The 25,864-nt window shown below is 41.7% G+C and overlaps 1 protein-coding gene across 2 annotated transcripts in view; it reads right to left on the reverse strand.

Annotated features, from left to right (window-relative positions):
* Nucleotides 1-24,873, reverse strand: part of borcs5 (BLOC-1 related complex subunit 5) — a 93,896-nt gene extending 69,023 nt beyond the window's left edge. Inside the window, exons 1-4 of one of the 2 annotated variants that reach the window (XM_043709462.2) lie at nucleotides 24,647-24,873; nucleotides 23,957-24,037; nucleotides 6,337-6,427; nucleotides 4,812-4,958 (exon numbers count right to left, since the gene is read on the reverse strand). In XM_043709462.2, the coding sequence (XP_043565397.1) occupies nucleotides 4,812-4,958; nucleotides 6,337-6,391 (202 nt within the window). In that variant the 5' untranslated portion in view covers nucleotides 6,392-6,427; nucleotides 23,957-24,037; nucleotides 24,647-24,873. The remainder of the gene's footprint in view (nucleotides 1-4,811; nucleotides 4,959-6,336; nucleotides 6,428-23,956; nucleotides 24,038-24,646) is intronic. The other variant, XM_043709461.2, reaches the window with a different exon arrangement.
* Nucleotides 24,874-25,864: the final 991 nt, after the last annotated feature.

Consider the following 25,864-nt stretch of genomic DNA (forward strand, 5'->3'; position numbering starts at 1 on the left):
ATATACTATTGCCATATTATTAATTTAAACTCAGTTTTCCAGATAAAACCCACTATAAGTGCAATGCCCTTGTTTCATCAGCTTAACTTATCCCCCTGTAACTCCAGCAGTAACATCACCACCTCTCATCAAAAAATAAATCATTTTTTCCACCATTCTGGGAGCAATAATCATCGTTAATCCAGGTATTTTAAATCAAGCTGCTCAGTCTTGTAATGGCACATCTTTGGAGTAGGTGGGACTTGAATCCAAGGTGGGAACTTCTGTTATAGTTATTGCAGGTACTTTTAGTCAACTTTAGAGATTTTAGTTCAACACCTGGTCTTAGTGGAATCTGAGCCCATGCCTCCTGATCCAGAAGTAGAAACACTAACACTACACAGCAAGAGCACCATTTTTATTTCATCTTTTAATGTTTCTGACAAGTGATAAGGTGAGTTGCTTGCTAGATAGTTGCCAATTAAAAGGGAATTATTGCTTGTGTCTCTTTTATATAACATTTTTCTAATCAACCTGTTTAAAGATGTTATTACACACTTCTGAAGCAGGTGGTATTTTGAACCCAGGCCTCCTGGTTCAGAGGGAGGAACACTACTACTGTGCCAAAAGAGCCCCATTCATTCTTATTCCAACATTAATTGTTAGTTGTAGCCAGCTATGTTAATCAGCTATGTCCAACTGATATTATGCATTGTACATGTCATTCCATGTTTTAGGGAGGGCAAAAGTAGAAAACTTGGGAATTACAGACCAATTAGCCTAAATTGGTAGTGGGGACATGCTAGAATCTATAATCAAGTGAAAATCTTGAAAATTTTCAGTTAAATCAGGAAGAGCCTGCAGATTCATGACCGGTATCTCATGCCTTATTAACCTCGCTGAAATTTCTTTAGATAGGGGCATGGGAAATCTGTAGATGCTGTTTATATAGACTTTGATAAAGGCATTTGATAAAAGCCCCACATAAGAGGCTGTTAATTAATTAAATAATTAAGGTAGAAGCCCACAGAATGGAAATAAAATTATTATTGTGGCTGGGAAATTGGTCGAGTCGCAGGTAACAAAAGGTAGGAATAATAATAATAATAGGTAGGTCCAGAAAGTGGCAGGATGTGACCACTGGTGTCCCACAAACATCTGTGGTAGGGCATCAATTATTCTCATTATGACATAGAAAATCATAACCAAATTTGCTGATGTCAAAGTTAAACAATGTACATGATTGCATAAAACTACAAAATCAATATGGATAGACTAAAGTGAATGGGCAAAACTGTAGCAGATGGAGTTCAATGTACTAAAGTGTGAGGTTATCCATTTTGGACTGAGAAGAAGGATAAATAAAGGGTAATTTCTGGATGGTGTCAAAGTAAATACAGTGGATTTCTGAAGAGACTTGGTGTTCAGGTGCAAGATCTTAAAAATGTCATTGACAGGTGCAGCAAATCATCAAGAAAGCTAATGGAATGTTGGCTTTTATACCTAGAGGCCTGGAGTTCAAGAATGCAGAAGTAATGCTGCTGTTATACAAAACCCTGTTTACACCTCAGGGAGTACTGTGAGCAGACCTGGGTACCACACCTTAGGAAGAATATATTGCCCTTGGAGGGAGTACAAGATACACTGCAGATAATCAAAAATCCTCAGATAGCACTTCCCAATTTCCAAGCAACTCACCATCCTAACTCGGAAATATTTCAGTGATGCTTCACAGTTGCTGGACCAAAGTCCTGCAATTACCTCTTCAAGGGCATTGTGGTCAACCTATAGCATGTGGACTGCAGTGGTTCAACAAGGCGGGGGGGGGGGGGGGAGCGGGGTGCGGTGTTGGAGCTAGATGGTTGGAATTCTCTTCATACATGGAAGTTGATGCTACATCAGTTACTAATTTTAAATCTGAGATTGCTAATTTTTTATTTAACAAAGATATTAAGGGATATGGGCCAAAGGCAGATATAGATCAGCCATGATCTCATTTGTATGGCAGAACATGCTCAAAGAGCTGAATGGCTTATTCCTGTTCTTAAGTTAATCATGGCCCTAAAAATATTTTCTGGAACGCGAGTGCGCAGATGTTTAATATGTTCAGTTGAAGCTGCTTTTCTCTGCTATTTTCATTAAGGCATTTATTTATTAAAATAAACTTAGATGTTGACACTTGGTGGTATAAGTTTAGGGCCTTCTGTTTTAGAAATTCTATCAAGTGGATCAGTTGGTGAGATTCTTGGTTCTAAGTCAGAAAATTAGTTCCTCTAACTCCAAAATGGACTCAAGTCTTTGGCTCCACAATTAAGTATATTCATGGTTCTGAAACTCTGTTGGCCCATTAATGTACTAAGACTCCTCTCCTCCAGTGTCAGATGTACAGCATGGAAACAAAATCTTTGGTCCAACTCAGCCCAAATTAATCTAATCCCATTTGCCAGGACTTGGCTCATACCCGATTAAACCTTTCCTATTCATCTACCTATCCAGATGCCTTTTTAAAATGTTGTAATTGTACTAGCATCCACCACTTCCTCTGGCAGCTCATTCCATACATACACCATCCTGTCTGAAAAGATTGCCCCTTTGGTCCCTTTTAAATCTTTCCCCTCTCACCGTAAATGTATGCCTTCTAGTTCTGAACTCTCTACGCCAAGGAAAATACATTGTTTATTTACCCTGTCCATGTCCCACATGCACTGAAAATGGGCGCAACATTTAAAATTATGAACAGATGAATTAGAAACAGGAATAGGCCATTCAGCTCCCCTTCCTACTATGCCATTCTAGAAGATAATAATCTGATTTGATTGTGGCATCAAATTCACTTTCTTGGCTGCTCCCATATCTCTTAATCAGCTCATCCTCATTGATAATGTGTTGCAGGTCACGATGAACATGGCGTAGTTTTTCAGCTCCTGGGAAGTACTGGACAACGAAGAGTACCCTGTCGGTTACAGCACGTGTCTGTCTCCTGAGGAGGTCACTACGGTTCCTTGATGTGGCACGTCGGAACTGGCGGTCGTTGAGTTGAGCATTGTACCCCATTCTTATGAGGGCATCCCTGAGTACTTCCAGGTGCCTGCACAACAATCAACAGACAGGAATGTTCCCTCCCAGTTGGAGAACATTTCAGTGGTCCAGGACATTCGACCTTGGACCTTCAGGTGACCATCCTCCAATGCAGACTTCGGGACAGGCAGCAGCAAAGAGAGGCCGAGCAGAGGCTGTTAGCTAAGTTCCATACCCATAGGGAGGGCCTCAACTTGGATTTTGGGTTCATGTCACACTACAGGTAACCACCATTGCACTACACACACACCCTCTCACAGACTTAGACCACTTTACACTCACATTTACACACTCTCTCTCACAGACACTCACAACCCCCCCACCCCAGACACACAGACAGTATCGCCCCATGTCTGCGTGGGTTTCCTCCGGGTGCTCCGGTTTCCTCCCACAGTCCAAAAATGTGCAGGTTAGGTGAATTGGCCGTGCTAAGTTGCCCATAGTGTTAGGGGCAGGGGTAAATGTAGGGGAATGGGTCTGGGTGGGTTGCGCTTCGGCGGGTCAATGAGAACTTGCTGGGCCGAATGGCCTGTTTCCACACTGTAAGTAATCTAAATCAAACCCACATGCACACATACATTTGTCGGGTGAATTTGAATTTGCAGGATTACATTGTACTTTGCAGAAAAACTGCATGAATCCATGTAAGACTCTGTTAACTCACTTTTTAGATTTGAATCAGTCTAAACATTATGGCACAGACAGGGAACACGGGAGCTAACACCTTCAACATATTATCTGGCTGACACCAGTTGTTACTGTTAACCTGAGAGTGTAACTTTTAAAAACAAAATTTTGTGATTTACATATGAAAGAAGTGAAACTATCATGGACATTCTAACAGATGAAATATTCAACAAATAATCAAGGTATTTTTCAATGTATAATTTCAGTTACATCACACTGTAAACTTTTGCTATAAATTCTGTGTCTTACAATTGTGTCCTCCACAATCACTTGATGAAGAAGCAGCGCTCTGAAAGCTAGTGCTTCCAATTAAACCTGTTGGACTATAATCTGGTGTTGTGTGATTTTTAACAGAAAAGAACAATTCCCTTCATTGGTCAGAATATTGAGTATAGATGTTGGGATGTCATGTTGCTGCAGTACAGGACATTGGTGAGGCCACATTTAGAACACTACATACAATTCTGATCGCCTTCTACAGGAAAGAAGTTGTTAAACTTGAGGGTGCAGAAAAAATTTACAAAGGATTTTGTCTGGGTTGAAGGGTTTGAACTATTTGGATAAGCTGAATCAACTGGTGCTTTTTCCCTGGAGCGGAGGCTGATGGATGACCTTTATATAATCATGAGGGGCACGGATAGAGCAAATAGCCAAGGTCTTTGTCCTTGGCTAGGGGAGCCCAAAATTACATAGTTTTAAAAGGTGAGGGGGCAACTATTTAAAAAAGTTACTTTTTTTTTTTTACACAGACTGTAGTGTGTGTATAGAATGAGCAGCCACAGTAAGTGGTACAATCACAACATTTCAAAGGCATCTGGATGGGTGTATAAATACGAAGGGTTCAGACAGATATGGTGGCAAATAGGACGAGGTCAGATTGGGATGTCTGTCAACACAGACAAGTTGGACCAAAGGGTCTGTTTCTATGCTGTATTACTCTTAGAATTAATATAATTGAATTAGATGGGTCTAAGTGATATCTTTGTGGTCCTAGATATAAATACGAAAAGCAGATGATATTTAACTATTGGATGTTGTCCAAATACATCAAAAGGAACAAGCATTACCTTTGAGCAGAGGTTGAAAAGTAGGAATTTCATGAAGCTTAATAACATCGGGATCATTCCACGTGGTTCGAGCAGGTTGCTGCGTTCCTGTAGCAACAACTATGATATCATCCATTTTAGCTCTTTGCTTTGCTGGCGAATTTGTTGCTGAATAAGAAACAAAAAGACGTGCATCTGATATGCTTTGTAATGTATTAAAAATATGCACACATGTATTAGTAGCCCACAAGAATGAATTTGATCACATTACAATATACTTTGTTATGAAGCCACAAACTCAAAGGCCACCAAAAGTGCAACAGACTTCCATCTGTCATAGCAAAGAGGTAACTACAATAAAAAGGGAAACAAAAGTGAAGAGTAGGAAGATAGACAATAGACAATAGAGAGAAGAGTAAAAGGGGAAACAATAAAGAGAGGGGAGAAACAAACAAGATGAATATTAAAAAGAATATAATAACAGGGAACATGGTAGAGCAAAAACTTAAATGAGTAAGCCAAAAGGAAAACAAAAATCAAGACAGCAACACAAAATAAATCGAACTGGGATGAACAACACAAGCATAAAAATAGTAAACATGGAATAGGAGAAACAAAAAAGGTACAAAACTAAAAATATAGCAAAGTAAAATACTGCTATCACAAGAGACAAATTGAACTTTTGCTTAATGAGATCCACACTGGTATAGATTTGAATAGGTGCAAATATGAAAAAGATTCTGATGACCATTTCACTCAGGTCAGCAACAGAAGGAGAATACAAATGCATCCCACATACTAATTTTCAAAAGTCACATTTTAATTCATTCTGTAATAAAGAAAAAACACACAATTCTAAACATTGGTTTGATGACAAAATCATTGAATTAGTAATCAGGAGACCCAAGTTCAAATCTCACCACTTCAGTTAGTGAAATCTAAATTACATGAATAAATCTGGACTTAAAAAGATATTCGCATGTGACCATGAAGCTGTCAATTGTTGTAAAAATCACTAATGTTGTTCAGGGAAGGAAATCTGCCATTCTTTCCCATTCTGGCCTAAATCAGACTCCAAACCCATTGTAATATGGTCGACTCCTGACTGCCCTCTGGCATACTCAACCATTTCAATCAGTTAAGGCCAATTTGGAATGTGCAATAAATGCTGGTCTTGCCAGCGTTACTCACATTATCCCATGAAACAAAAATCAAACAAAGACTTAACAAAAATGACCAATTTGATCACTTCATTTCCACAGTTAGCAGAACTAACTATTGCACATCACTTGGATATAAAAAGTTACAACTTAGTTCTAAAGCACATTTTGATTGTTAATTTTTTGAGTTGGTCATTGAGCAATTGCAGACAAGGTACCCAATACTTTTATTCTTAAAACATGCCACAGTTGCAGTATTGGAGAATTTGAATTCCATTTCAACATTAAAAAACTAACCCAATATTACTCAATGGCAGGGCACAAGAAATCACTTCCGCTTAACTGAAATGAATGGAGGAAGTCCCAGTGTTTTAACAGTTACTTACCAGAGGCATGACATTCTGGTTGTTTATTATCGTAAGTGCTCTGTTCAGCTCCCATGGTATTGAAGTGTGGCCAGAGTAGCTCAACTCAACCCTGCACAAACCAAATATAGAGTTAGAACAGTAAGTTCTATCTGAACAGCACCTTTAACACAAGTGCTAAAGCATTTGTAAAGACCATTGTAAGATAAAAAAAAATAACACCGAGTCACACAAGAGGACATGAGGTAGGGTGACATATAAAAAAAAAGTCAAAATGGAAGTTTTAAATGGAGCTAATTTATTTTCTCTGCGGGTCCTCTTCCAACCTCCATACATCTCTTCCCCACAAAAAAAAGCTTACTTGCACACCGAGAAGAAAAACGATCTCCAGTCACAGATCCAATGAAAACTTACAGCTAAACAGCATAGTTATTTCCAGGCTTCTGCGCTATTCAATACCCATTGTTGCGATCAGATGAGAGAGTTAATTTTTTAAAAAATCAGAAGAAGGGGTTATAAATTTAAGAAGTAGAACACGGAGATGAGAGTGGAGTAGAGTTTTATTCCCCCTCCACCCCTCAAGAGGGTGGCAAAAACCTGGAACTTATTCATGAAAAATGTCAGAAGTCACATGACACCAGGTTATAGTCCAACAGCTTTAATTAAATTCTCAAGCTTTCGGAGCACTGCTCCTTCATCACGTGAAGTGAAGAGAAGCACACAGGCACAGAATTGATCTATCCGCCGATAAATTCTATGCCTGTGTGCTCCTCTTCACTTCACGTGATGAAGGAGCAGTACTCCAAAAGCTTGAGAATTTAATTAAAGCTGTTGGACTATAACCTGGTGTCATCTGACTTCTGACCTTGTTCACCCTAGTCCAACACCGGCACCTTCACATCATAAATGATGAAAAGTAACATGTGAGCAACATTTAGATATTCACGTACTTTTAAAAAAAAATTTATAGTTACTTTTAATTAATTTTTGTTGAACTCGATTCCACACTGTGGGTTGAGAACTCAACCCCAAGTTGCTAATTCACCATTATAACTACATGACTACCATTACTAATGTTGCAAAATCTACATCAGTTTTTGTTAGAATAGGGCTGAGGGGTGAATTAGTACAAGTAGATCAAATTACGAGAGGCGTGGATAGGGTGAATAGCTGGAGTATTCTTCCCAGGGCAAAAATGTCAAATACCAGGGCATAGCTTTAAAAAGGGGAGAGGTGTGCAATGTACGTTTTTTTTTTAAATACAGGGTAGTAGGACCTTGGAGTGCTGCCAGGGGAGGTAGTAGAAGCAGATACAAAAGCAGCTTTTCAGAGGCATTTGGAAAGACATGAATAGGCAGGGAAGAGGAATATGGACCATATGCAAATCGATGGGATTAGTTTAGAGTGGCATCACGGTTGGCACTGATATGGTGGGTTGACAGCATAGTGCTGGCAAAGCACAGCAGGTCAGGCAGCATCCGAGAAGCAGGAGCATCGACGTTTCATGCATATGCCCTTGTGGTGGGCCACACGGCCTGTTCCTGTGCTGTACTGTTCTACTTTTGTTGCCATAGCCTATACAGTCATGGACCAAAATGGGATTAGTCAGATGTGTGTTTACCACCTGTACTGTAAACATCTGAGTCTACTTTGTTTTAGCCAATAGAGCCATATCACAAGACATTCTTTTAAAAAAAAACACGATTGCACAAGCACTATTACTTAACGACATGCTTCGTAAACGTGTTTTCCACTCTACTTCCTATATTCCCCAATAATTCACCTATAAAGTAGATCAATATTCTAATAATATACTTCTACATGGACCATCTGTATGCCACAGTTCCCTAGTGTGTTCTCCTCAGTTCTTAAATTTAATTTGACTTTCATTTAATACCCTCGTGATGCAGAGGCCTCAGTTCCTTGTTCTGGTTAATTTTTCAATACCTCTACACTAACCAACAAGATTACATCCTTTTTGGATAAGAAACTGAAGCAGGGTGCAGATTTGCATAGCTTCAAATTTGGCAATCTTTCAAATTCTGTTCCTTCACAAAGATTCAAAATCGAGATTAAGCCTCGTCTATATCTTAAACAGTGATGACATTAGGTTTTACTCTGCGCCCAGTGCAGGTCCTACTTGTCATTTGAAATGGGCATGTTCTTTCAATAAGATGCAAACCAGAGAGGTCCAAAACCACAACTAAAAACTCTTTCAACACATTCAGATGAAGTGAAACTACAGAACTTTCCCAAGTACCATCCATCTCCACTATGACTTGGCTTTCTCATGCTGACCTTTAAAGTTTCTCAGTTACAATTCATTTTTTGATATGGCTAAGTAAATGAGTTTTTACAATCCTTAAGGGTTATTATTTGAAAACAAAGCATGTACAAATATATGGAGGAGGGCACTGGGTAATTGTACTTTCAGAGAGTCAATGCAAAACAATGGGCTGTACACCTCCTGTGCTGTAATGATGCTGTGAAGATAAGAAATACGAGGAGTACACTACTGAGTCCCTCAAGCAAGTTAGAGCAGATTGCATTTGACAAAGTTCCTCATGGTAGACTGATTTGCAAGGTTAGATCACATGGAACGCAGGGAGAACTAGTCATTTGGATACAGAACAGGTTTGAGGATAGAAGATCGAGGGTGGAGGTGGAGAGTTGTTTTTCAAAATGGAGGCATGTGACTAGCAGTGCGCCACAAAGATTGGTGCTGAGTCCACCACTTTTTGTCATTTGTACAAATGATTTGGATGTAAAAGTAGGAGATATAGTTAGTAAGTTTGCAGATGACACCAAAATTGGAAGTGTAGTGGACAGCGAACAAGGTTGCCAGGCAGTTAAGTGGGATCTTGATCAGGTGGAACAATGGGCCGAGGAGTCGCAAATGGAGTTTAATTTAGATAAATGCGAGGAGCTGCATTTTGCAAAGGCAAATCTTAGCAGGACTTATACACTTAGTGGTAAGGTCTTAGGGAGTGTTGTTGAACAAAGAGACCTTGGAGTGCAGGTTCATAGCTCGTTGAAAGTAGAGTCGCAGGTAGATAGGATTGTGAAGGCGGCGTTTGGTATGCTTTCCTTTATTGGTCACAGTATTGAGTACAGGAGTTGGGAGGTCATGTTGCAGCTGTACAGGACATTGTAATATTCCAAAAGTGGCCTAACCAATCAATTCTGGTCTCCTTCCTATCAGAAGGATGTTGTGAAGCTTGAAAGGGTTCAGAAAAGATCTATAAAGATGTTGCCAGGGTTGAAGGATTTGAGCTATGGGGACAAGTTAATAGACTGGGGCTGTTTTCCCTGGAGCGTCAGAAACTGAGCAGCGATCTTACAGAGGTTTATAAAATCATGAGGGGCCTGGATAAAGTAAACAGACAAGGTCTTTTCCCTGGGGTGGGGGAGTCCAGAACAAGGGGGCATAGGTTTAGGGTGAGAGGGGAAAGATATAGAAGGGACCTAAGGGGCAACCTCTTCATGAGTGTATGGAATAAGCTGCCAGAGGAAGTAGTAGAGGCTGATATAATTACAACATGTAAAAGGATTTGGTTGGATATATGAATAGGAAGGGTTTAGAGGGACATGGGCCGTGTGCTGGCAAATAGGTTGAGTTAGACCGAAGGGTCTGTTTCCATGTTGTATATCTCTATTGTACAGCAGATCTAGCCACCTTTTCAACAAAAAGTGGGTTTCTGCTTCCATTACACAACGGGCCATTTTTAGATTTAAAAAACAATAATAAGAGAATTGCTGGCTACTATAAATCATAAAAGCATAAGACATAGGAGTGGAAGCAAGGCCATTCGACCCATTGAGTTCACTCCGCCATTTAATCATGGCTGATGGGCGATTTAATTCCGCTTACCCGCACTCTCCTGGTCACCCTTAATTCCTTGTGAGATCAAGAATTTATCAAATCATTGCCTTGAAGACACCCAATGTCCCAGCCTTCACTGCGCTCCATGGCAATGAATTCCACAGGCCCACCACTCTCTGGCCGAAGAAATGCCTCCTCATTTCCATTCTATTTTGACCCCTTCTAATTTTAAGGCTGTGCCAACGGGTCCTACTACTATCCCAGCCTAACAAAAACAACTTCCCAGCGTCCACCCTTTCTAAGCCATGCATTATCTTGTAAGTTTCTATTAGATCTCCCTTCAACCTTCTAAACTCTAATGAATACAATCCCAGGATCCTCAGCCAATCATTGTATGTTAAGCCTACCATTCCAGGGATCATCTGTGTGAATCGCTGCTGGACAAGCTCCAGTGCCAGTATGTCCTTTCTGAGGTGTGGGGCCCAAACTTGGACACTACTCTAAATGGGGACTAACTAGAGCTTTATAAAGACTCAGAAGCATGTTACTGTCTTTATATTCCAACCCTCTTGAGATAAGTGACAACATTACATTTGCTCTCTTAATCACGGACTCAACCTGCCATTCAACCTTTAGAGAATCCTGGACCAGCACTCCCAGATCCCTTTGTACTTTGGCTTTATGAATTTTCTCACCATTTAGAAAATAGTCCATGCCTGCATTATTTTTTCCAAAGTGCAAAACCTCGCACTTGCTCACATTGAATTCCATCAGCCATTTCCTGGACCACTCTCCTCAACTGTAAATCTTTCTGCAGCCTCCCCACCTCCTCAGAACTAGCTACCTGTCTGCTTAACTATGTATCATCGGCAAACTTCACCAGAATGCCCCCAGTTCCTTCATCCAGATCATTAATATATAAAGTGAACCACTATGACTCCAACACTGAACCCTGCAGGACCAAGCTTGTCACCAGCTGCCATTCCAAAATAAAATCTTTTATCCCAACTCTCTGCCTTCTGTCAGACAGCCAATCCCCAATCCATACCAGTAGACCACCTCGAACACCATGGGCCCTCACCTTACTCAGCAGCCTCCCATGAGGCAACTTATCAAAGGCCTTTTGGAAGTTGAGATAGATGACATCCACCAGGTTTCCCTGCTCTAACCTAATTGTTACCTCTTCAAAGAATTCTAACAGGTTTGTCAGGAACGACCGCCCCTTACTAAATCCACGCTAACTTGTTCTAATCCGACCCTGCACTTCCAAGAATTTAGAAATCTAATCCTTAACGATAGATTCTAGAACTTTAGCCTAACCTCGGTTGTAGGTAATCGACCTATAATTTTCTATCTTTTGTCTTGATCAAGGGGGTTACAACAGGGATTTTCCAATCATCTGGGACTTTCCCTGACTTCGGTGATTTTTGAAAGATCACAGCTATTTCCTCAGCCACCTCTATCAGAACTCTAGGATGTAGCCCATCGGGGCCAGGAGATTTATCGATTTTTAGACCTTTTAGCTTTTCTAGCACTTTCTCTTTTGCAATGGCTACTATTCTCAACCCTGCCCCCAACTCTCCTTAATTGTTAGGATATTACTCATGTCTGTGAAGACTGACACAAAGTTCTTCAGCTATTTCCTTATCTCCCATCTCTAGCCTTCCTGCATCAATTTGGAGCCGCTTAATTTCTACTTTTGCCTCTCATTTGTTTTATGTATTGAAAGAAACTTTTACTTTCATTTCTAATATCACTGGCTAGCTTACCTTCATTTTGATCCTCTCCTTCCTTATTTCTCTCTGTTATCCTCTGTTTATTTTTGTAGTCTTCCCAATCTTCTGATTTCCCAGTCCGCTTGGTCACTTAAAAAGCTCTCTTTTTCTTTTATACATTTCCTGACTTTCTTTGTCAGCCATGGCTGTCTAACCCCTCCCCAGATAATCTTTTCTTTGGGATGAACCTCTGTACTGTGTCCTCCATTATACCCAGAACCTCCTGCCATTGTTGCTCTACTGTCTCCCCCACTAGGCTCTGCTTCCAGTCAATTTTCGACAGTTCCTTTCTCATGCCCCTGTAATTGGCTTTACTTAACTGTAACACCATTACATCAGATTTTGCCCTCTCTCCTTCAGACTGCAGACGGAACTACACCATATTATGATCGCTGCCTCCTAAGTGATCCCTTACTTTAAGATCTTTTATAAAGTCTGGCTCATTACATAGCACTAAGTCCAGAATAGCCTGCTCCATCACAAGCTGTTCCAAAAAGCCATCCTGTAAGCATTCCACGAATTCCCTTTCTTTACATTCACCGACAACATTGTTCACCCAGTCCACCTGCATATTGAAGTCCTCATGATTATCGTGACCTTGCTTTTCTGACATGCCCTATCTATTGGCACGGTGGCTGTAGCTTCACAGCGCCAGGGACCCAGGTTCAATCCTAGCCTCGGGCGGCTGTCTGTGTGGAGTTTGCACATTCTCCCTGTGTCTGCGTGGGTTTCCTCCGGGTGCTCCGATTTCCTCCTACAATCCAAAGATGCGCAGGTTAGGTGAATTGGCCATGCTAAATTGCCTGTAGTGTTAGGTGCATTAGTCAGAGGGAAATGGATCTGGGTGGATTACTTTTCGGAGGGTCGGTGCAGACTTGTTGGGCCAAAGGGCCTGTTTCCACACTAGAGGGAATCCAATCTATGTCTTGGTACATCTTGCGCTCCTGGTCCTGACCACTGCTGGGAAGTCTGTACATAACTCCCATTACAATTTTTTAGCCTTTGTGGTTCCTCAACTCCACATCATCTGACCTATATCATTCAGTGCCATAGATTTAATCTCATTCTTAACTAACAAGGCAACACCCCCCTTCGCCTATCTATTTGATAAGTTGTAAATCCTTGAAAGTTTAATCAGAGACAAGATTAGCTACTATTTATTAAAAAGGATTAAAGATTATCAATCTGGATTTCTGAAGAATAAGACTTGTTTGAAAAGAAAACAAATCATTTTACACAATAATAGAAAACATTAACAAAGATACACGTGATTCGTGTCTTTCAGAAGGCTTTTGAAAAGGACCACATAAGCAAATGGTTGTGAAATTACCATGTAACATGGGCAATCATAAAACAATAGAAAAACCAAAAGGAGAATTATGCAAAATACATTCACTCAAGCTCATTAATTTAATGATGCAATTACACAAAACAAAATAATCAGGAATGAACTGTTCCTGTATTTAGTTTGTTTGGGAGAGATGAATTATATTTTTAAATTCAAAACACGGACCTGATGCTCATGAGATTTAACAAATTGAAGTCACCAGACGTTAAAACATCATTCATGGGGAATCAAGACTTAAAAAGGGAAAAATGCAGGAAAGTGGGCATGAGGGATATCAGATCAGTCATGAATGGTGCAGCTGGCTCAAGCAGCCAGATGGCCTATTCCTTTTCCTATTTATGCTTTTGTAGTCTTATACTTAATACCTGCCTAGTGACATCACCATGTTCACGCAAACCCAACTACAGAAAAATAATCCAATGTTCCGATAAAATGTCACGGAGCTAAAACACATATGCTGCTTAACCTGTGTACTTCCAGCATTTTCCCCTGTAAAATTATAGAAGACCATGTTTGCTTTAGCATTTTCAGTTCATCTGCCAACCAACCAACCAACCAGGCATTTGGGAGTTAGAATACAACAATTTCCTATTGAAATGATTCAAATTCCTTTCCATTAGTCCTGTTTTATCTTGTTACATTGCTTTTGTGCTGTGGAATGCACGCTGAAGATAGATGGCCCAAATTTTTAACAACAACAAGGAAGCCCTCACTATTATAATGGGGTAAAGTGGGTAGAAACTTCATTTAATTGACATGGTCAAATGCCAATCAAGAAGCTACTTTCTGAAAGAAGTCCTGCTGCTCTATAGAGCATGCTGTAACAGTGTTCAAGTGATAGATTCAGTACTGCAGCATCTGCAATTCTGTGAATATGTGATACTTAACCAGAGACTCTGGACTAATAATGGAAGAGTGTGAATAATGAGCACCATTTATTCATCACTGACGCCAAGTTTCAGACTATAATATGTGGTTGTTAAATGTTATACTGTTGAATAACTGTTTTTGTACAGTTCAAGTCCACACTTTTTAGTAACAGTTTTTTTTTGAGTGAACCACACAATAAAAACAACTTATATCCCACTGACTACCAGCTCTCTATATTTATACAACCAATCCACACTCAATTAACTTTTAGTTAGCATATCCATCCTCACTCCACTCGGTATGAACTATCCCTTCAAATCTTTAGATGATAATAATATTATATATGCTGTTTGCCTAGTAAAGAAAATATGTCTGAAAGATCTTAGGAAAGACAGCACTACCATTCTACAATTGGGACTGTTCAAAAAAGGCACACGGTTGTGAAAAGGTTGTAATTCTGCCCTATTTGGCAGTCACAGTAACAAAATCTCATGTTTGCATATTTACAAACAAAAGCATAAGTTAAAAATAAACATTCAACACAGCTACTGATTTAATGCTACTGCCAAACAAAAATTGGTTTCAAATTTGTTCAATTCTTACTTGACAATTGATTCAGATTTTAATTTAAGATTCTGACACATCCTCTATTAGCTCCTGGTAAAAGGACAAACACATCCAAATTGCGTTGATTTGTTTTAGCTAATACAATTGCTTCAAGGAAACAGTTTTCAATAATAAACAATACCTTTTAGGGCTTCAGACAGATTTATTTTATATAAATATCAACATCTGGTAAAACATACAATCCATTATAGCAACAATTGGTCTATGCCTCCACTCAAGAAACAAAACAAAAATTACATACAGGAATTATAATTGCAAAAATGTCACATTTAATTTTATTTAGTCAAATGTGTGACAGGTATGAAAAATCTAAAGAATCTCCCAAGCAAAATTGAGAATTTGATACCTGGTAATCTTTGGTCTGTCTTACAAAGAACATACTCAACTGAAGAGATATACAGCACATAGCTTGTTCCAGGCAGGTCAAGAACCAGATTTTATTATTTTTAACTTATGCTATACAGTCAAATGAACACAGCGCTGGTAAATTTCCTAGCTGCTGCCTAGCTAAGAACAAGCTTGCAGGGTTATCTGAATTTGAGTCAGAAAAATCTCAGATTTCACCTTCAAATTCCAATAGCGACTAAGATGGCTGTCACACATTAACAGTTTCCCTTAGCCCTGCAAACATATCTAGTTTAAATATTAAATTGTAATCTGGTCCTGAACTTTCCTTATCTCCACTTATACCCCAAACACATCCTAAATTACCCCTTGGGAAATAGTTACAAATAGTCCATTAATAATTTAAAAGCACATGTTTGAGGTCTAGCCTGCATACACCATGAGTTGAACTACAAGCACAAATTTTGTCTTGAAATCTGAGAGGTCACAGAAGATGATGATGCAAAAAGAGGAACTAGCAGTTAATTCATTGCATTACAATCATCTCTCAACAAACAGAAAAGTAGCTAGGAATGGATATTTTTTCAGGCTGGAGGACAATTTACAATGGAATTCCTCAGGATTAAGTGTTCTGACCCTTGCTTTTCTTGATATACATTCATGACGTAGACCTTAACGTATATTGCATTATTTCAAAATGTGTTGATGAAATGAAGCCGAGAAGCATCGTGAATTGTGAGGTAGATAGTGTTGGATGTAAATTTGCTCACTGAGCTAGAAGGTTCAGTTCGTCACCATACTAGGTAACATCCTCAATGAGTCTCTGGTGAAGCACTGGTGTTATGTCCCACTTTCTGTTTACGTGTTGAGGTTTCTTTGGGTTGGTGATGTCATTTTGGGTTCTTTGTCTCAAAGGATGGTAAACGGAGTCCAAATCTATGTGATTGTTGATAGAGTTAGAATGCCATCTTCTAGGAATTCTCATGCATGTCTCTGTTTGGCTTGTCCTAGGATGGATATGCTTCCCCAGTTGAAGTAGTGTCCTTCCTCATCTGTAAGGATATTAGTGATACTGGGTCATGTGTTTTTGTGGCTGAGAAATCAACGGACTATGTTCATTGGGTACAAGCGATTTTCTTCTGGTCTTTGTAGTTCTTCAGTGCTGCAGTGTATAAGGGCTCATTGAAATAATGTCCTAATTTTAAAAGTCCAGATTTGAGATAGCCAAGGGAATCCCTTGTGGACTCAACCTGTAAGCTCCTCTTGGTTCATCCAGAGATTGTACTCTTTGGTAGTCTGGAATTAAAAAATGTCTTACAGACAGTTTAGTTTAAATTTTAGTCTCCCTCTTTATCTTCCGGAGGCTGAAATATTACCATAAAGTTGTATTTAAACTAATTAGTCTCGAATTAAAAATGCTTTCTTTTCAGGGTTGAGATTCAAATTCAAATAGGACGTTAAGATCTGACTAGTTAGAATTAACAGTGGGGCAGTCACTGTCTGATACAATAGCAAGTAAGTTAAAGCTTCATCAATATTACCTTTTACAGAGTTTGCATTTCATAATCAGTGATGGCTACTCAAAATCATCATAAAGTCCCAAAACGCAATTAAATTCAATCCATAGGAAGTAAGCACAGAGAGTTAATTTTCTACTGGCTTCGGCAATCTCAGCGCCAAAATGGTCTCACTCTCTCTCTCTCGTCCTTTTGAACTCTCAGGTCAGGGACTGCAACAGAAAAATATTTTTCCCTCTGTCTGCCTAGCTTGCAAGGGTAATAAGAATCCATTATAATTGACAGGATCTGACCGTTAATTACAAGGCTTTTGATGATACAGAGTTTCAAGGTCAGAATCAAACACTGTCATTAATTTCACAATGGAACAGCCATGAATGTCATCACTCAGTGTCTTGTTTACACAGATTCATTGATGTTAAGGCAAATGTTCTAAATTGCCTTTGAGCATCCAGTTATCACTCAGTGAGAGCAGATGTTTTTATCTTCTGCATATCCTGGGTTCCCCCCTTTTGTGGCCTGACACCTCCCTGCCTGAGCTGTTTATTTTCTAGTGTGCAGCAAATGTGATCTACAACTCAGTATTAAATTTAGTCTAAATGTTTAAGGACAAAAGTTTTACGCTATAGACTTTCTCACTAATGCTGCTTTGTTTGTGGATGTTGGGATGATTGCTTCTGTAGTTCAGTATTTAGTCCGTGTGTTGTTTTCCTGTAGATGCTGGTTTGAAGTTCCCCATTGACAGTTTGCTTTACTGTGACATCTAGGAATGGCAGTTTGTTGTTGTTTTCCACCTCTTTAGTGAATTTTATGCCAGGAAGGAGATTATTGATGGTCTTGAAGGTTTCTTCTAATTTGTTTCGTTTAGTGATGACAAAGATATCATCTACATAGCAGACCCAAAGTTTGGGTTGGATGGTTGGGAGAGCTGTTTGCTCAAGTCTCTGCTAGGAACCCTGATATCGGAGATCCCATGGGTGTCCTATTGATTTGCTTGTAGGTCTTATTGAAGGTGAAGTGGGTGATGAGGCCCAGGTCCACCAGCCTGACAATGTGGTCTTTGTTGATGAAGTTGGCAGTGTCTGGTGTTTGTATCTTTGGGTCTTCTAATAATGTAGTCAGTGTTTCCTTGGCCAGGTTGATGTTGATGGATATGAACAGGGTTGTTACGTCAAAGGAGACTATTATTTCAACCTCTTCTCTTGGTGTCTTTGATAGTGTTCAGGAATTCTAGTGTGAAGTGGATGGAGTGGTGCGAGTCTTCTACTCAGTGTTTTAGTCTTTGGTGTAGCTCCTTGGCCAATCTGTAAAGTTGATGTTCCAGGTGGCAAGACTATGGGTTTGAGGGAGGCTCCTGGTTTGTGAATTTTGGGTAGTCTATAGAAGCGCGATGTGTTGGATCCGTCTGGTTTCATTTTTTCGAAGTCTGTCTTGTTTAATTCTCCAGATTGCTCAAGCTTTTTTTGTTGAGTAGGGCTGTGACTTGGTTCACTAGTTGTGCGCTCGGGTCTATCACCACCTGTTGGTAAGTATTGGTATCTGCAAACAGTGCATTTGCTTTTTCGTAGTAGTCGGTTTTGCTATTCATTTGGCGTCAAGCGTCCTTTGTTTACAGGTCGGATTACAATCTTATTGTCTTTTTTTGAGTCCTTCTAGTGCTTTCCTTTCTTGAGTCTCCTTCCTTTTTCCTGCTTACAGTTGGTGCAACTGTCTGTGTGCTGGGTATCCTCTGGGAGTTCATTGTCTTTTGGTATTGATTCTAATGCTGCTAAGAAATCTTTTTTGTCTGTGTCTCTGAAGTTGTAATTTAATCCTCTTACTAAGATGGCTTTTTGAGCGTCTGTTAGGGGTCAGTCTGATAGGTTTTTTTTAAATTCAGGCTTCTGTGTTGTCTGTGGTGTGCTTTTGTGCGAGTTTGACTAGTTTTTCTGTAGGCCTAGTTTTTTTCATTTACTGTGTTTGTCGCTGCCTAATGCCCATGGCTTGTTGTACTGTGCCTGTCCAATCATGGTCTGTCGCTTTAGTGAGTAAAGATTTTTGGCGTGAAATTTCCCCAGTTGTATTTACAGAGTTGGTTGTGGGCATCATTAATAATTTCTCTAAGCATTCTGTGACCGTTTTGTTCTGCTATTCATTTGGCTAGCGAGGTGTTAAGGGGAGGTTTGTATTTAAGACATTTAAGTAGCACCTGTTTCATTAGGCATTCGTGCAAAAGTACAGCGGTTTGCAGGTACTGTCAATGCACTGTCAGATGGCATTGATTTCCCATCTTCAGGCCGGTTTTAGCGCATTGTGTCCATAAGTGCTAGCGAGTTTTGAAAAGATTTAATCGCTCAGGTTGATGTTCTGGATGTAAGCTTTCTCACTGAGCTGGAAGGGTTGGTTTCAAACATTTCGCCACCATGCTTGGTAACATCATCAGGTGGACAGTGCAGAACTTCAAAAAGGGAGTATTATCAGATTGATCTTGTTCACAGATCAACAATCAGAACCAACTCTCTCTGCACCTGGGATCCACACTGGTACACTCTACAACGAGCAAATGATTCAGCGAGGAATTCCAAATTCTGTTCTTTCTTCCTCTAACCTGGAGGTACTGAGCCTATTTGCAGCAAATGAATTAACACAGACTGCAATCAGCTGTGATCAGTACAAACTGTGAAGAACTTTGTGACATTTGCACTCTCGATCGTTTAACTCCATTAAGAAAGAGAAGGGAATGCACTAATGTACCTAACCATCAGGGCAGTCCACACTGGTGGCAGGGTTTGACAAACTCCAAAAAGGGTGCAGGAGCATAGGGACCTGGCTGTGAGTCCATAAGTAAACAATGTTTGCAAGTTGAGAGCAGCTAATAAAGCAGCCAGTATCCTCAGCTTTATTAATAGGGATATAAAATACAGAGCAAGGAGGTCATGTTGAAATTGTACAGGGCACCAGTTCAGCCTCAGCTGAAGCAATACATCCAACTGTGGGCATCACGCTTTAAGCAGGATGTGAAGGCACTGGAGAAAAGATTCATGACAATGGTTCCAGTGATGAAGATTTGGAGAGCCTAGAGTTAATATTGCTTTTGATGAAAAGAAGAATTGAAGAGAACTGAAACAGATATTCGAAACCATGAGAGGTACGGACAGAGTAAACTGTTGCAAAAGGATTGGCCACTTTTTCTGTTAAAGCCACTCACCATCCTGACTTGGAAGTATACCACCAGGTCAAAATCCTACTATTCCTTCTCGAAGGGCGTTGTGGGCCAACTCATAGAATGTGGACTGCAGAGGTGCAAGAAAGCAGCTCACCACAATCTTCTTAAGGGTAACTGGGGAGAGCTAATAAATGCTGGCCATCCCATGAATGAATAAAAGAGACAGAAGCCAGAGATTTGAAGTAATTGGCAAAAGCAGCAAAAATCAAAATGAGAAAAAAAAAAGTTTTCATATCATGGCTGTTTGAGATCTGGTATGAACTCTTGGAGTTCACTGAAGGCAGATTGAATCAATGCAGACTGTATCTAAAAAAGAAGGATGAATGCACCAAACTATGGTGAGAAGACAGGGAGAAAGGGACTCAGGGAATTCTTCAGTGAAGTGTTGCAGACATGATGGATCTAATGGCCTCCTTCTGCACTGTGTCAATATTTTGTTTAAGCAATAACACAATGACAAGTTTTACTGCTTGAATTCAGATTACAATTGTTTCTCTGTTGCCCAAGGTTCCTCAGAGGCATAATCTGAAAAAGAATGAACACAAAGCCAAAACAGGAAGAGATTAGCCACAAGGAGGGCCTGAAAAGGAGCAAGTAGGAAATCAAAAGGGTGTAAAGGAGGCACTTTCAGTCAATCCTCAAGAAAAACAGGGCACAAGGAAAAGGGTCAAGTTGGTGTCTGCAGTGAAGCCCAGATTTGGAGGATTGCAGAGTTTGGGGATGGTGTAGAAATAGAGGGGGTTAAAGCAGTATGATATTGGTAGGAGCAATATTCCACAACAAAAACATCATGACTAGAAACCAATATGGATCAGCAAGGACAAAGTAATAGGCGCATGGAACAGTAATATAACCAGAGTTGAGTTTTGAAGTTACTGATTTCCAAGAAGCCACCAAGTGTTGGAGTAAATCATTCTGAAGGTGACAAATGCACAAGTTAGGGTTTTAGCTGTGACTCTGCTGATACAGGATTAGAGATTTTTGTGGTGGAGAGGACATTAGCACCAGAACCACTGTTCAGTGTTAAGAAGCATGCCAAAAACTGGTGAACGGTTTGGTTCAGCCAGAAACCACAACCTGGGGATGGTGTTAATACCTGCCCTCGACCTCTTCATAGCACTCCTACCTGCCCTCGACCTCTTCATAGCACTCCTACCTGCCCTCGACCTCTTCATAGCACTCCTACCTGCCCTCGACCTCTTCATAGCACTCCTACCTGCCCTCGACCTCTTCATAGCAAACTGCCGCCGCGATATTAACCGCTACCTGAACTCCCACACTCTCCCCACCCACTCCAACCTCTCACCCTCGGAACGCGCAGCCCTCCACTCCCTCCGTTCCAACCCCAACCTCACCATCAAACCAGCTGACAAGGGAGGCGCAGTAGTAGTTTGGCGCACTGACCTTTACACCGCTGAGGCCAAACGCCAGCTCGCAGATACCTCCTCCTACCGTCCCCTTGACCATGACCCCACCCCCCACCACCAAACCATCATCTCCCAGACCGTCCATAACCTCATCACCTCAGGGGACCTCCCATCCACCGCCTCCAACCTCATAGTCCCACAACCCCGAACCGCCCGTTTCTACCTCCTGCCCAAAATCCACAAACCTGACTGCCCCGGACGACCCATCGTCTCAGCCTGCTCCTGCCCAACCGAACTCATCTCGGCATACCTCGACACGGTCCTGTCCCCATTAGTCCAAGAACTCCCCACCTACGTTCGTGACACCACCCACGCCCTCCACCTCCTCCAGGATTTCCGCTTCCCCGGTCCCCAACGCCTCATCTTCACCATGGACATCCAGTCCCTGTACACCTCCATCCCCCATCACGAAGGACTCAAAGCACTCCGCTTCTTCCTTTCCCGCCGTACCACCCAGTACCCTTCCGCCGACACCCTCCTTCGACTGACCGAACTGGTCCTCACCCTGAACAACTTTTCTTTCCAATCCTCCCACTTTCTCCAAACAAAAGGAGTAGCCATGGGCACCCGCATGGGCCCCAGCTATGCCTGCCTCTTCGTAGGGTATGTGGAACAATCCATCTTCCGCAACTACACTGGCCCCACCCCCCATCTTTTTCTTCGCTACATTGATGACTGTATCGGCGCTACCTCGTGCTCCCACGAGGAGGTTGAACAGTTCATCCACTACACCAACACCTTCCACCCCGACCTCAAATTCACCTGGACAGTCTCGGACTCCTCCCTCCCCTTCCTAGACCTTTCTGTTTCTATCTCAGGCGACCGAATCAACACGGACATCTACTACAAACCTACCGACTCCCACAGCTACCTGGACTACACCTCCTCCCATCCTGCCCCCTGTAAAAACGCCATCCCATTCTCCCAATTCCTTCGTCTCCGCCGCATCTGCTCCCAGGAGGACCAGTTCAAAATACGTACAACACAGATGGCCTCCTTCTTCAAGGACCGCAATTTCCCCCCCGACGTGGTCGACGGTGCCCTCCACCGCATCTCCTCCACTTCCCGCTCCTCCGCCCTTGAGCCCCGCCCCTCCAACCGCCACCAGGACAGAACCCCACTGGTCCTCACCTACCACCCCACCAATCTCCATGTACAGCGCATCATCCGCCGTCACTTCCGCCACCTCCAAACAGACCCCAGCACCAAGGATATATTTCCCTCCCCTCCCCTATCAGCTTTCCGTAGAGACCACTCCCTCCGCGACTCCCTTGTCAGATCCACACCCCCCACCGACCCAACCACCACTCCCGGCACCTTCCCTTGCAACCGCAGGAGGTGCAACACTTGCGCCCACACCTCCCCCCTCACTTCTCTCCAAGGCCCCAAGGGAAACTTCCATATCCGCCACAGATTCACCTGCACCTCCACCCACATCATCTACTGCATCCGCTGCAGCCGGTGTGGCCTCCTCTATATTGGGGAGACAGGCCGCCTACTTGCGGAGCGATTCAGAGAGCACCTCTGGGCCACCCGGACGAACCAACCCAACCAACCTGTGGCACAGCATTTCAACTCCCCCTCCCACTCCACCGAGGATATGCAGGTCATTGGACTCATCCACCGCCAAACCACAACAACCCGACGGTCGGAGGAGGAGCGTCTTATCTTCCGACTGGGAACCCTCCAACCACAGGGGATGAACTTGGACTTCACCAGTTTCTTCATCCCCCCTCCCCCCACCTTGTCTCAGCCGGATCCTTCCAGCCCGGCACCGCCTTCCTGACCTGCAGTCTTCTTCTTGACCTCTCCGCCTCCACCCTACTCCGACCTATCACCCTCACCTTGACCTCTTTCCACCTATCACATTTCCAACTCCCCTCCTCCAAGTCCCTCCTCCCTACCTTTTATCTTCTCCTGCTGAACACTCTCTGCTCATTCCTGAAGAAGGGCCTGTGCCCGAAACGTCGAATCTCCTGTTCCCTGGATGCTGCCTGACCTGCTGTGCTGTTCCAGCAATAAAGTTTCAACTTTGATCTCCAGCATCTGCAGACCTCACTTTCTCCATGGTGTTAATAGTAGCAACCAATAGGAGCAGGGTTCATGTTTGGGCAGGAGTCCATCAGTTCTACCTTCCCAAAGAAGAAAATTATATTTGAAGATTTAATATTGATCAAACAGTCTGACCACACAGAGGCAACAGGTCAAAAGTGTGGCACTGGAAAAGCACAGCCAGTCAGGCAGCATCCAAGGAACAGGAGAGTCAACATTTCCGGAATCAGGATGAAGGGCTTATGCCCGAAACGTCAATTCTCCTACTCCTCAGATGCTGCCTGACCAGCTGTGTTTTTTCAGCACCACCTTTTTTGACTTTGATCTTTCGTATCTGCAGTCCTCACTTTCTCCACACAGAGGTAATGCTGGAATCAACACAGATTGTGGAAACACAGCTGGTGTCTTCTTTGCACGTAGGAAAACAGAGCCGAAACTCTGTGGGTGATGTCACCAAGAAGCAGTTTGTGGATGAGGCACAGGAAAAGGTCAAAGATAAGTTCTTATTGACTCTGGAGATATTACTACAGCTGCTGAAGGGAAGTCAGTGTTGGAGATGGTCTAGTACAACTGAGGTGAAACCAAACAACAGCAATCGTTTCAAAAGTGAATGATAAAGAAAACTACTGGAAGACAGCCTGGTCAGTCATACCAAAGGATGCAGTTAGGTCTAGGAATAACTTTACTTCCTTATTCTTGATCTCCACCCACTTCCTCTTTCGAACAGAGTCACCTGATGTACAATGGAGGATGAAACGTTTTTAAGTGATCCAAATGACAACAACAGACACATTGCAACTCTAATATGGTTGACTACACATATGTTGGCAATCTTTCATATTAATTCCATTCTGTCATAGTACATGGTTTATCTTGACAGACTTACATTCATTAAATGTGGTGCTACTACGTATTAGTAACCAGCTAAATTTTACATTCTATGCAATAATTCAGATCCATACTATAAAAATCCTAAAGCTATCTCCTATAGTACCCTAAAATATACAAAACATTGAACAAATTTGCTTTCAAAAATGTGCAAACATGAGTAATATTTCTGAACAAACCTTTCAAATTCCATGCTTGGATATTTAAGATATTTCAGTATCACTACCCTTCAACATTAAGTGTTTGATCTAAGTGATTTTCAATACAACCTACAATTTAACACTTGCATTATTATCACCCCCCCATAACCCACAAGACACACACAAATTTCACAAAACTAAGCTTAAATTTAGCCTACCGGTGCTCTAATAACTAGGCCAATTAATTACAAAACCATCCAGCCATGCATCCACTCACAATAGCTTTACGTGAGGATGAAAACAGACTATCATACCTGGAAACTCTCAAAGCCAGTAAGTTTTATCTTTTAAAACAGCACACGCATGGATTCCCGTCACAGATCACAATAAATTAAAGTGCCTCTCCACACCATGCGGCCTGCTATTTCCGCAAAACATTCAAAATACTCTCTCTCTCTCTCTCTCTCTCTCCAGCTGCTCCTCAGCAAACGCACGAGCTCTCCGGGTAAGATTCGAATTGGAACGTACTGTGGATACACCAAACACACTCCTGCAGCAATCCCTCCCACTAAATGTAATACAACGTGTGCAATAACTGCTCACTTCCGGGTCACCCTCCACCCCGGAGACAGAATCTGCAAGTTGATCATGACTCTCTTGCTGTAACCACCGTCAATAAAATCGATATTTATTTGCGTGTAACGGGTGTAAGCATTTGGTTTCAGTGTTGCCAGGACGTTAGGAGTCTCCTAAGGGTCCGGCATAGCAACTAAGTGCTGTCCTTCGACGGAAACATTAAACAGCTGAACAAGAACTGAGTGATGTCGTCGCACTTTGTGAACACAGTCATGTTTCTTGGTTGACTGCTCTCCAGCGTTTGCAATACTTTATCTCCTTCTACTTATTTTGTTCTTTCAAATTAATATCCCAATTTAAACCACAAGTACAATTGAATTGAATTTATTGTCACATTTCCCGAGACACAGTGAAAAGCTTTGGCTTACGAGCAATACAGAGCTGAAAATGTGTTGCTGAAAAAGTGCCGCAGGCCAGGCAGCATCTAAGGACCAGGAGAATCGAAGTTTGACGAATGTCGACGAATGAAGAAGGGCTCATGCCCGAAACGTTGATTCTCCTGCTCCTTGGATGCTGCCTGACCTGCTGCGCTTTTCCAGCAACACATTTTCAGCTCTGATCTCCAGCATCTGCAGTCCTCACTTTCTCCTGCGAGCAATACAGACAGAATCACAGATTTGAGTAGCATAAATAATTAAATAATAGGTAAACAGCAGCAAAAACACAAGTACAGGCAAATGTTAAAAGTTAAAGAGTCCATTCAGTATTCTAACAACAGTAGGGTAGAAACTATTTTGAAACCGGCTGATGCTTGTGTTCAGGCTTCTGCACCTTCTCCCCTATGGTAGAGTTTGTAGAAAAACATTGCCAGGGTGGGATAGATCTTTAAGAATGCTGGCAGCCTTTCCTTGACAGCGGGCCTGGTAGATGGATTCTATAGATGGGAGGTTGGCCTT

The sequence above is a fragment of the Chiloscyllium plagiosum genome, unplaced genomic scaffold (assembly GCF_037043375.1).
Source record: "Chiloscyllium plagiosum isolate Xiang-an unplaced genomic scaffold, Cpla_swu_hap1 HiC_scaffold_19, whole genome shotgun sequence".
NCBI classification, from domain to species: domain Eukaryota; kingdom Metazoa; phylum Chordata; class Chondrichthyes; order Orectolobiformes; family Hemiscylliidae; genus Chiloscyllium; species Chiloscyllium plagiosum.